An 11235-nucleotide genomic window follows, 5' to 3' on the forward strand; every position below is an offset into this window, starting at 1 on the left:
ACTGGAAGTAACTATAGGGGAAGTAGTGGGCAATACTTTTAAAAATGTACAGATGAAAACATCTGGCTATTTCTAAACAGCACATTTTCAAATTCATCTGAGAGGAAATTGTTACCACAAGTTTTCTGTACCAAGAACCAGGAAACATTGTGAAATAAGTACTAGATTTTTTAAAAAAAGAACTTCACTTAGTTTCAGGGACCATATTTTTAAAGTGCCCTGTTGGGAAATTTTCTTGTCAGAACTGACTTAATTTGAGTAATTGAATACATGAATTTCTTCATCATTTGATATTATTAGAAATACAGCAATGTTCAATAGTACCAAGCCATTTATTACAGAAACTATGATAATCCTGTCAGTTTTGAAGATTTTTCTGGCTTTTTCTATAGTGCTAGGAAATGGACTGATTATTATGGCATTTGTTGTGGACAAAAACCTTAGACTTCGAAATAACTTTTTTTTCCTTAATCTGGCCATTGCTGATTTTTTTGTGGGTAAGTTGTTTGATATATATATATACTTACCTAGGAAGATATCTATGTTGATGATAATTTATTTCTTAAAGATACATCATGCTATTTTAAAGAATTGGGAAAGGTTAAAATAAGGAGTTGGATTGTGATAAGGTTTAAGAAATGCCAAATAGAGCTCTGGAAAAGATAAGTGTTTTTTAAAAGTAACATGAAGGGTGAATTTTTTTGTGAGCGATTTTATTTTTACTTGTGTAGAATAAAAATAACTTTTTCAATATAACTAATGGTTATATATTCTTAGAGTTTTCCCTCCTGTATTTAGATTTATGTGAATTCTTTTGTAATAAAAATGAAAAAAACATTTTACCTTAACTTCATAAAATAATAACATTAGAACTGATAGTTAAAGCTAACAAAAAATAATCAATATGTTGAATTTTTTGGTTAGTAGTTAATTATATATATATATATATATATGCTTTAATTTTGTATACACATATATGTGTATATACACACACATTTGTATACACATATATGTGTATATACACACATTTGTATACACATATATGTGTATATACACACACATTTGTATACACATATATGTGTATATACACACACACACACATATATATGTGTGTGTGTGTGTGTATACACATTTAAAGCATTACATGTCCTTCTCTTACTTTAAGGCTCAGCTTATGATGCTACCTCCTCTGTAAAGTCTTTTATAATTCCTCCTAGAAAAAGATATTTTCTTCTTTCTTGTTTTCTTTTTTCCTCTCAATAGTATTTTTATAAATACATGTAAAGACAGTTTTCAACATTCACTTTTGTAAAATTTTATGTTTCAAATTTTTCTCTTTCCCTCTCTTCTCTCCAAGACAGCAAGCAATCTTATGTCCTCCTTAAGTTTTCATAGGATACTGTCTAGACTCTTCTTTGCTTCTATCACATTCTATCTTATTGTTTTAGACATTGTATTCACCCTATTCTTGAGGTTAAACACTATTTTTCATATTTATATCTTAAATATTTGCCCATAGTGTGTGCTTGATAAGTGTTTTTTGATTTGAATGGAATGTAGATAATACTATAGCTGATTTTTATTGTAGCTTAAACTCTTGAGAAATAGTGAAACATAATGGAAAGAGTTCTGGCGTTGGGGTCAGGAGGTCTGGTTTTGAATCCTACTTCAGATATATATTTACCTGTGTGAACATCATGAAATCTATTGATGCTTCAGTTTCTTCATCTGTAAAAATGAAGATAATATTACCTATATTTCCCCTCATACAGCTGTTAAGAAAAATAGAAAAGAGTTGTTTTCCTTGCTGTTGTCATTGTCATCATAAAGGAACCTTAGATCTCACATTTTGTTTATAGTTGAAGCATTGATTTCTGAAATGTTTAAGTAATTTGATTAAAGACACACAGCTTGTTAATTTTGCTTTGTTGGTTTGGGAAGGAATTTCAGTATTTTTAGTCTATCAGAACCTCAGTTTCATAACATAAAAATGAAGATAGTCAAACTTATATTACTTGTTATATAGGGACCAACACAGATTTTTTAAAACAGTGATTAAAAATTACAACATATAAATTTTAAAAATTCTTAAATGTTTTCTATGAATAGAGCACTACCAAAAGCTTGAAGAAATTTGACTTTACAGATTTCTAAGGGATTTAGCTCTGGAAGTGACTGGTGAAAATCTACTGCCTCCCACTTTTTCTATCATCTCACAATTAAATACAAACTTCTTTGCTTCATTTTTTACAATCTTGTTTCAACCTACCTTTTCAGGCTTGTTGAACATTATGCCTCTTTATGTACTCTGTGATCTACCCAAACTATCCATTCTGTTTTTTCTTATTCTGAGATTTCATTTCCCATGTCTGCATTTGAACAGGTTTTCCTCTAAGCTTAGAATGCATTCTTTTTTCTTTTCTACCTTTTTCCTTCAAAGTTTCCATTCTCTATCTGCTTCAGTTTCCTTAACTGTAAAATAGGAATAATGATAGCACCCACCCCCAGGATTTTTGTGAGAATCAAATGAGGTAATATTTGGAAAGTGTTTAATATAATGCTAGGACATAATATGTGCTTATTTAATACTTATTTCCTTCCTTAATAAATTCATATTGATTGACCAACAAATCATGTCAATTTTATTATCATAAACATTTATACGCTTTGGAGTCAGACCAAGTTGTATATTTTTTGTGTTAATTCATCTGTGTTGCTCTATTTTCCTTTTCACAGGTGCAATCTGTATTCCTTTATATATCCCTTATGAAATGCAAAGTAAATGGATCTTTGGAAGGGAACTCTGCTTATTTTGGCTGGTTATTGACTATCTTTTGTGCACAGCGTCAGTGTACAACATTGTCCTCATCAGCTATGACCGATATCAATTAGTCTGCAATGCTGTAAGTAGAATATGTGCATTTGACTATATCTCCCCATTTTTAACTTAAAATGTAAATCTAAATCTGGAACCTTAAAACAAGGAAGGGGGGAAACCTAGTTTAAAAAAAAAGTTTAACTTTTGCCTATTTGGAAAATAGTAGAGAAAAACCCTTTTCTTCTGTGGTCTATGATAAAATTTCCATATTCCTTTGGTAGGAATTACAGCTATTACTTTGATTTTTAAAAAATCAATAGTATTTTATTTTTTTCAATTACAGGTAAAGATAGTTTTCAACATTCCTTTTGAGTTCCATTTTTTTCCTCCCTCCCTTCCTTACTTCCCTCCTCTCCAAGGCAGCAAGCAAATCTGATATAGGGTTATACATGTATAATCATTTTTACGTATTTCCATATTAGTCATATTGTGAAAGAAAAATCAGAATAAAATAGAAAAAATATGAAAAAAGAAAAAGCAAACCAACAAAGGTGAAAATAGTATGCTTGGATCCACATTCAATCTCCCTCATTCTTTCTTTGGATGCAGATGGCATTTTCCATGCCAAATCTATTAGAATTATCTTGGATCAATACCTATTACAGCTGTTACTTTGATCTGTGTGTTTTAAAAACTTTCTGATACAAAATGATGCAGTATGGAGCTATTGCTCCACTTTCTGGGGCAATAACAGGTTTGAAAAGAAAGCAAAGGAAGTGTGCAGATTATCAAATCTCATAAATAATCTGTAACACTGGGTGTGTGCAGGAAGAGAGATTAAGATAAAGATTTCATAGTCTGATTTTCCAAGTGAGTTGAGAGCTAACTTATTCCTTAGAAAAATAGAAACTTGATTCAGTGATCTGACCATCAGTCAAAAGTGCTGCCTAGATATGAAGAGATAAGCATCCTCTTCTCAATTCCCTTAGTTGTCCATTATCCCATTTGACCTTATGCATAATGGAAAGGAGATCGCTTCCTAGCATATTGCATCATATCATTACAAGGGCTAAGCAGAGCAATTAAAAAACTAAACACAGTTTAGTGTGACCATCTGGGTATTGTTACCATCTTCATAATCGTTAGATTTAATTCAAGAGATATATTAATTAGTGGTGCAGGAAGCAAAAGAGAAAAAAAAAACACCAAAAAACCACACTGAAATAGGAACTTGTGGTCAGCACCATATACATTTTAGTTTAGTCTTAGAATTACTAATTATCTAATTTTATTTAGTCCACAGTTTTCACTAATTTCCTCTTACTAACCACTCTCATTGTGGAGGAAATAATGATGTAGAATTCTCCAATTCATTTCAGCAAGAGTTTGTTGAGTACCCACAATATGCCAGGCACTTTGATAGTGTTTAGGATATGTGTGTGTGTGTGTATGTGTATATGTATATGTATATGTGTGTATATATGTATGTACACACATATGTATACACACAGAATAAATCAAAATAATCTTGAGAGACTAAAGGAGAGCACCCACAGCTGGGAGTGGGGAAATCAGAAAAAGATTCTTATGGCAGGTGAGGAGGTGCTTTGAAAGAAGCTGAGGATTCTTAGGGACAGAAGTAAGCAGGAAATAACAGCTTTTGTGCCCATGTACAGATGAAGGGGGTGGAATATTACAAATAGAGGGCAGTAAATAGCTTAATTTGTCAGGAACATAGAATGCATAATCTGAGATTGGTCTGAGTACATAGGTTGGTGCTAGATTGTGAAAGGTAAATTGTAAATGCCAATCAGTATTTTATCCTGGAGGCAATTAAGATGGTCGGCACTGCCCTGAGCCTTCTAATTCGAGCAGAACTAGGACAACCTGGCACTTTAATTGGCAATGACCAGATTTATAATGTCACTGAAAATTCTTGTGCAGGGTATTCACATGGTCAGACCTGTATTTTGGGAATATCATTGGCAGGTAGGTGGATGATGTATTGAAAAGGAAACAGAATAGGAATAAGGAGCCCAATTAGAGGCTACTGCAATTGTCCACGTGAGAGGTGATGAATGCCTGACTAAGAAGGTAGCCAGCTAAGTAGAGAGAAGGGGTCAAATAGAAAACATTTTGTTGAGGTGAAATAATTAGGACTTGGTACTGATGAGATATGGGCATGTGTGTGGGGCCAAGCGACAGTAAAGAGCTGATGATAACTCTCAGGTTGTGAAACTTGGTTGTGCCTTTGAAGGGAATAAAGATACCTGAGACTTTATGTTTAGATTGCCTCTTTTCTTAGTAGGAAAAACACTCAGGTCTTTCTTAGTTTTCAATGTATATTTATGTCTTATCAGCTGGACTGGTTTTCAAGGTAGAGAGAAAGAACACCACACTACATTGATCTAACTATGAAATTTATTAAGAATATACGAATTGATGGAGTGAATAAATGATACGTCAAATGCATTTGCCCTAATTGTCATCTGGGCTCTTGATATTCTCTCTGGCTTAGAGAGACAATGCAACTTGTACAAGTATCCCAAGTAAGTTGTCCAAGTAAGGGCACTTACCTCTCGAAATTATTGTGATGATTGAATGAAGTAATACATGTGAAATTCTTAATACAGTGTTGAGCACATAGTAGGTACTTAAAAATACCTGTTTGTTTCTTTCTTTCCATCCCATATATCTAGACAACTTTGCCCAGAACTCCATTTACAATCTGATTATTGATGGCCAGAGGGGAATGGGATGGAGAGGGGTAGGGTCTATGTGAGTTTTATACTATGGTAGACAGAAGAGGGATGCAAACTTTTACAAATATACCAATTTCAGGTAAACAGACCCTGACTACTTTAGAATACTCTAGTCATGAGCTGCCACCTAAGGATAAGCCCAGGAGTTGCTATAATTTCTTTTTTTAGGGGATACACTCAATGGACTCATCAATCATTTTAGCTTTTTTTATATACCTCTTCTTCTCTGAGAGATGAATCTAAGTCTATGAAGATTTTACCCCCCACCAATAAAGGCTTTTGGTACATAGAGCCTTCAGATTTTGAAAAGATCCTTATGAAGTAGGTCATCATGGTTGATCTATTGAACTTTGTGACCCATGTCTTTGAATTTACAGGACTCATATGTTTTCTTAGACACTGCATCTCTTCTCCACAAGTAGAGCTGAATGACAGATTTCCTCCTGACAGTAATTTGTTCGATTTCTTTTAGATATCATATCGAATTAAACAGACATCGATCTCAAGGACAGTCACTTATATGGGAGCAGCATGGATACTGGCATTCTTAGTACATGGTCCAGCAATCCTAAATGGGAGGAAAGAGGAAGATGATACAGAATGCAGACACCAACTTATTTTTTCTGCTTATTACATCATCATCACTTCCATTTTGGAGTTCTTGATCCCAACCATCCTGGTGACCTATTTCAATTGTTGCATTTATTGGAACCTACAGAGACGCAGTAGTAGAGTCAAAAACAACTCTATTCCCTTCCCTAACACCCCTTCTCCAGTGCAAGGTGACTCAATGACTTGTACATTCATTTCAAAAATGTGTCTTCCTAAATTAGATGAAGAACTTCCTTCTTCAATGAAAAAAATGAGAAAGAAAAGCTTTTTTGCTTCTTTAAAAACTCTAGGAGAAGATGAAATGACTTCTGCTGAATTATCCTCTGTATCCCACTCAAATTCTGTGTCTGCTGACTTCACTGCTCAGCATCATAAATTTCTTCGAGACAGGAAAGTAGCCAAGTCACTTGCTATTATTTTGGGGGCTTTTGTTTTTTGCTGGGCTCCCTATATTTTGTTCACAATTATTCGTTCAATTTCCCAGGATGATGTAGACGATCCCTGGTATACTTTTACATTTTGGCTTCAATGGTTTAATTCCTTTCTCAACCCTTTTCTGTATCCTTTGTGCCACAAAAGATTCCGGAATGCTTTCATGAAAATATTTTGTAAGAAAAAGCTAACTGCTTCATTACGGTCATCACTTTCTTCTTAAGTACAATGCAGGAAAATCAGTATTTCACCTACTTTATGTGAGTTTGTTTCAGCTCATATTTATCTCTTACATCATGGTGTTCTCCCTGCCTCTTCCCTGACCCTTTTCCCAAGGAGGGAAGGGAAATCATCACTTCTGGATAATTATCTGGAATAACTCTGTATAAGTCTGGGAATAAAGGAGAATGAGAGACAGTATGGCATAACCATCAGGAGATCTGATGCTGCTGCTAGTCATTGAGGGTTCTCTGGATCCTGGGTGTTTTTTTTTAATGTAAAATGAAGAGTATGCATCATATGATCTCTGCTGCTCCTTCTAAAGTTCTGTACCCTAATTTTTTAAAACAAATCAAAATGTATTGTGTCATCAATTGAGAGATGGAAAGGATCTTAAAAGTCATCTGGTCTAATGCCTTCATTTAACAGATGAGGAAACTGAGGTTCAGAGAGGTGATGTGTCCAAAGTCAAATAGCTAATAAGTGGCAAAGATACCTCACAAAAATGTAATGTTCATAGGGCTAGGCATACTTTTCAATAAATATGGGGTTTATCTGAATGAGCTGAATGAACTAAAACCCTAGAATATGACCTTGGGTAAGGTATAATTTATTTGGGTCTGAAATTCTTATCTGAAAAATGATAAGGGGACAAGACCAAGTGATGTTTTGGATTCCTCCTTTTATGTTTGTCTTTTCCTGATCATAGATGAGTGAATACTTATCATGAAATGGATGTATACAATCTTGGAAACAGCCTTGTGAAATGAGAGGTCCAGAAGTTCCATGGAGTTAGGGGAGGAGCCACAGGAGAAGAGTCCTTAGGGATGAAATCCACTGTCAAGAAGGAGCTCAAATATCACCAATAGCTGTACTGGGAATTTTTTGGACAGTGCAGAACCAAGGTAGTTGTGATATAGGAGTTACCTGCCAGTGGCTGCTGGAGGTCTAACTCAGACTTGTAGAATGAATCTCTTCATGTGAGAGGATGATGATGATACAAGGAGACTGAGAGGCAGTTGCATTGTCTGACTTCTCTCCTCTTGCCTCCAATTTATTTCATTTCCAATCCACAAGGAGCATCTGTGGAAGTAAAGGCTGCTTTGCAATTCCTTCAAGTGTTATGATTCACAGATGTGGAGACTCTCCGAGAATTGACCTGCCCCTTCACCTAGGCATGGTCCTTCACAATTCCCCGTTTTTTGTTTTTATAGAAGTGTGATTATTTTTCTCCCACAGCATGGTCAGTAAGTTTATACATTAACTGTTATCTAAGTCCACATGCTAAGATATCTGAGTCTGCATGCTAGCGCGTGCAAACAGCACTGTAGCAGGTGTTGAATCTTGTGAGATGCCATGGAGTCAAATTTTCAAATGGAGAAGAGGACTACAGTCAGAACAGGCATTTAAATCTCTCACCAGTCTCCTGGTTTGGCCCTTTGATGGCCCATTTAATTACCCTGATTAAAAAAGCCTTACCGGGTTTCTTTTTCTTTCCCGTGGGGTTACCGAAGGAACTCTCTTGGGAGGATTCTACTCACAAACAGCTCTCAAGCACTGCTGCTTCTTTGTTTCTTGTGTTTCTTATGCCTCATATTTGGGTGCCATATGTTGTGATACAGGAGCCACCTGCCAGTGGCTGCCAGAGGTCTAACTCAGACCTGTAGAATGGATCTCTTCATGTGAGAGGAGGAGGATGATGCAAGGAGACTGAGAGGCAGTTGCTGTTCTCTGACCTCTCTTCTCTTCCCCCCAATTTATTTCATTCCCCATCCACAAGGAACATCTGTGTTTGTAAAGGCTGCTTTGCAACTCCTTCAAGTGTTATGATTCACAACTACAGAGGCTCTCGGAGAATTGACCTGCCCCTTCCCTTAGGCATGGTCCTTAACACAAGGTGATGTGTAAAATGCTAAATATCAGTCCTACAAACTGATTTATTTTCTGATGACAGTTCTGGAATGGGTGTTAAATGAGATTGTGAATACAGGGAGCTTATCTCTTTTGTCATTAGAAGATAGGTTCTCCAACAGAACTCAGCTGCAAGCACCAAATTCTTGTAGTAGAGATTGTTGAAAATATACTTTTCTGCATACAATTAATTTTGATAATATGCACTTTTTTCCAACACAGTAACTATGAAATAACACATAAAATAAATTACACAAAATAAAATTGGTAAAATTTTTTCTTGCTTGTAATTCTCTAGACTTTTGTGACTTTTTGTGCTAACATTTAAAAAAATTGATTTCAAACAATAATCATTTCATAACATGAAATCTATAATGCCATAAATATAAAAATTTTAAACCTAAAACATTTTAACCTGAATCTTACTTTTTACTGTGTCAGATGGTGGGTGTGAGGGTTACATAACACATCTTTGATTCAACACCAAACTCAGGGCTGAGAGCAACTGCATACATTAAAAATTTTATTTGACTCATCATTGACTTTGCACATTTGGATTTAGTCCAAAGGACTTGCATTATGGTTTGGGGGCATAATTGCAACACAAAACTTTGAAGTTTAAAAGCAAGGGAAAAAAAAACATGAAATAGGCAAGGAATGCATGGGGAACTTTTTACTCTAAAATGGCAAGGTGAACAAGACTAGTGAAGCACCTAGTATGATACCAACTGCTCTATAAACTTGTGTGTTTCCTGCCTCATATTTTTTTTCTCTATTGCTCATAGCTGAAATGAAAATAAAAATGAGATTACTAATAAAATCATGTCAAATGTATCATGCATGTAAGTTAGATGAAAGAATGTTGAGATTGACTATATATGTAAATATAAATATTCATTGTATGCCTAATAAATAAAAACAAGTCATAAGATCAGCATAGATAGATAGATGAGAAATAGGTCTACATTATTCATTCAAGTGTGGTTGCTCTGACTGCAAGAAAAGCATACTCATAACTATAAAGCAACAAGATGGCCTTTTAAAAAAAGTCAAGGTTATTTCTCTAGGGTGTAAGAGCATTGTCTTTACAAAATAGTTAAGTGGCAGCTGAGATGATTGCTTCTGCAATATAAATAATTGTACTATATGATAATAAAACTACAGAAGTGAGTGTGTGCCCCAGCAGTGGAAGAAAAAATGTAATGGGCAACACAGAAAAGCAAGTAGTACCCAATCGTGTGCATCTGTCTTCCTTAATTGCCCAGTTCTGCTTTCCTCAAGAGGTAACTTGACCCCTTTAAGATTCTATCTTAAATCAGATACAGCCAACTCTAATTACCCAATAGCTGATTAGCTGGTCTGTGTATTAGCTATATCCTTTTCTTAGCTTCTCCCTTTTGGTACCTACCCTAGATAGGTACATTTACATAGCTTCTTAGCTTTAAAATTCCTCACAGAATCACAGAATCCTCACAGAATTGGAGTCAAAAGGGAACTCAAAGGCCATCTAGTCTAATTGTTGAAGAAGAATTCTTTCTACAATTTCCCTAGTGGTGGACATCTAGATTTGACTTGGAGACCTCCAGAGAGGGACTTTACCACAATTCCATTTGAACACAACTCTAATTGTTATATCAAGCTTAGATTTGGGTGTGTGTGTGTGTGTGTGTGTGTGTGTGTGTGTGTGTGTGTATATATATATATATATATATATATATATATATATATATATATATATATATATATATATGTAAAACATCTACCCACTGTTCTTAGCTGTCCTCCACATGTATAATTCCATGTGCCAGCTCTTAAAATACCTAAGTACAGCTTAACCTCCTCAAATATTTTCTCCATGATAAAGTTCCAAAGAACTTGAATATAATCTTTCTGATTTGTTCATTCAAACCTTCACTAGGACATGATCAAGGAAAAAGAATGGCTATTGAAACCAGTGAATCTGTTTAAATGTAACTTGAGACAAATATTTCATAATCCTCATAGTTCCAATCCTTTTCCTCTTTATAGCATCCTCCACAACACTGCTAAGATAATCTTCCTAAATAAAACACAGGTCTGACCATACTACTCCCCAATTCAAAAACTTTATGGGGGTTCCCATTGCTTCTAGAATTAACTACAAACTTCTCAGCCTGGCATATAAAATAGTTACAATCTAAATTTAATCTCCCTTTCTTGACTTATTTCAAATTGTCCTCCCCTTCATCAACTTGAGTCAAGCTGGGCCTCTGGTCCCAGAAGCAGACATTCTTTCTCCTGTCTCTGTGCATTCACCCACGCCACTCTCTACCCACTTCTGAGTAATGTGCTTCTTTCTCATCTCTTCTTTTTACAATCTTCCTTTATATCCCAAATCAGTTGCATGCAGCCATTTTAAGATCTTAGACTTCTCTTCTTCCTTAGGGTTTTTCACTCTATTTTGTGTGTATATGTTGTATATTTCTTCTTCCTCCACCTTGC

The 11235-nt window shown here is 35.0% G+C and overlaps 1 protein-coding gene across 1 annotated transcript; it reads left to right on the forward strand.

Annotated features, from left to right (window-relative positions):
- The first annotated feature begins 230 nt into the window (after positions 1-230).
- HRH4 (histamine receptor H4) lies at positions 231-9160 on the forward strand. The gene is made up of 3 exons (XM_074276894.1): positions 231-497; positions 2737-2903; positions 6053-9160. The coding sequence occupies exons 1-3, from the start codon at positions 311-313 to the stop codon at positions 6845-6847; spliced, it is 1149 nt and encodes a 382-aa protein (XP_074132995.1). The 5' UTR covers positions 231-310; the 3' UTR covers positions 6848-9160.
- Positions 9161-11235: the final 2075 nt, after the last annotated feature.

Source organism: Sminthopsis crassicaudata, chromosome 1 (genome assembly GCF_048593235.1).
Source record: "Sminthopsis crassicaudata isolate SCR6 chromosome 1, ASM4859323v1, whole genome shotgun sequence".
NCBI lineage: Eukaryota > Metazoa > Chordata > Mammalia > Dasyuromorphia > Dasyuridae > Sminthopsis > Sminthopsis crassicaudata.

Coding starts and splice junctions, on each gene's coding strand:
- HRH4 (XM_074276894.1), top strand. CDS start 311: ATGTTCAATAGTACCAAGCCATTTATTACAGAAACTATGATAATCCTG. Junction 498..2,736: donor CATTGCTGATTTTTTTGTGG/GTAAGTTGTTTG, acceptor TCCTTTTCACAG/GTGCAATCTGTATTCCTTTA. Junction 2,904..6,052: donor ATCAATTAGTCTGCAATGCT/GTAAGTAGAATA, acceptor GATTTCTTTTAG/ATATCATATCGAATTAAACA.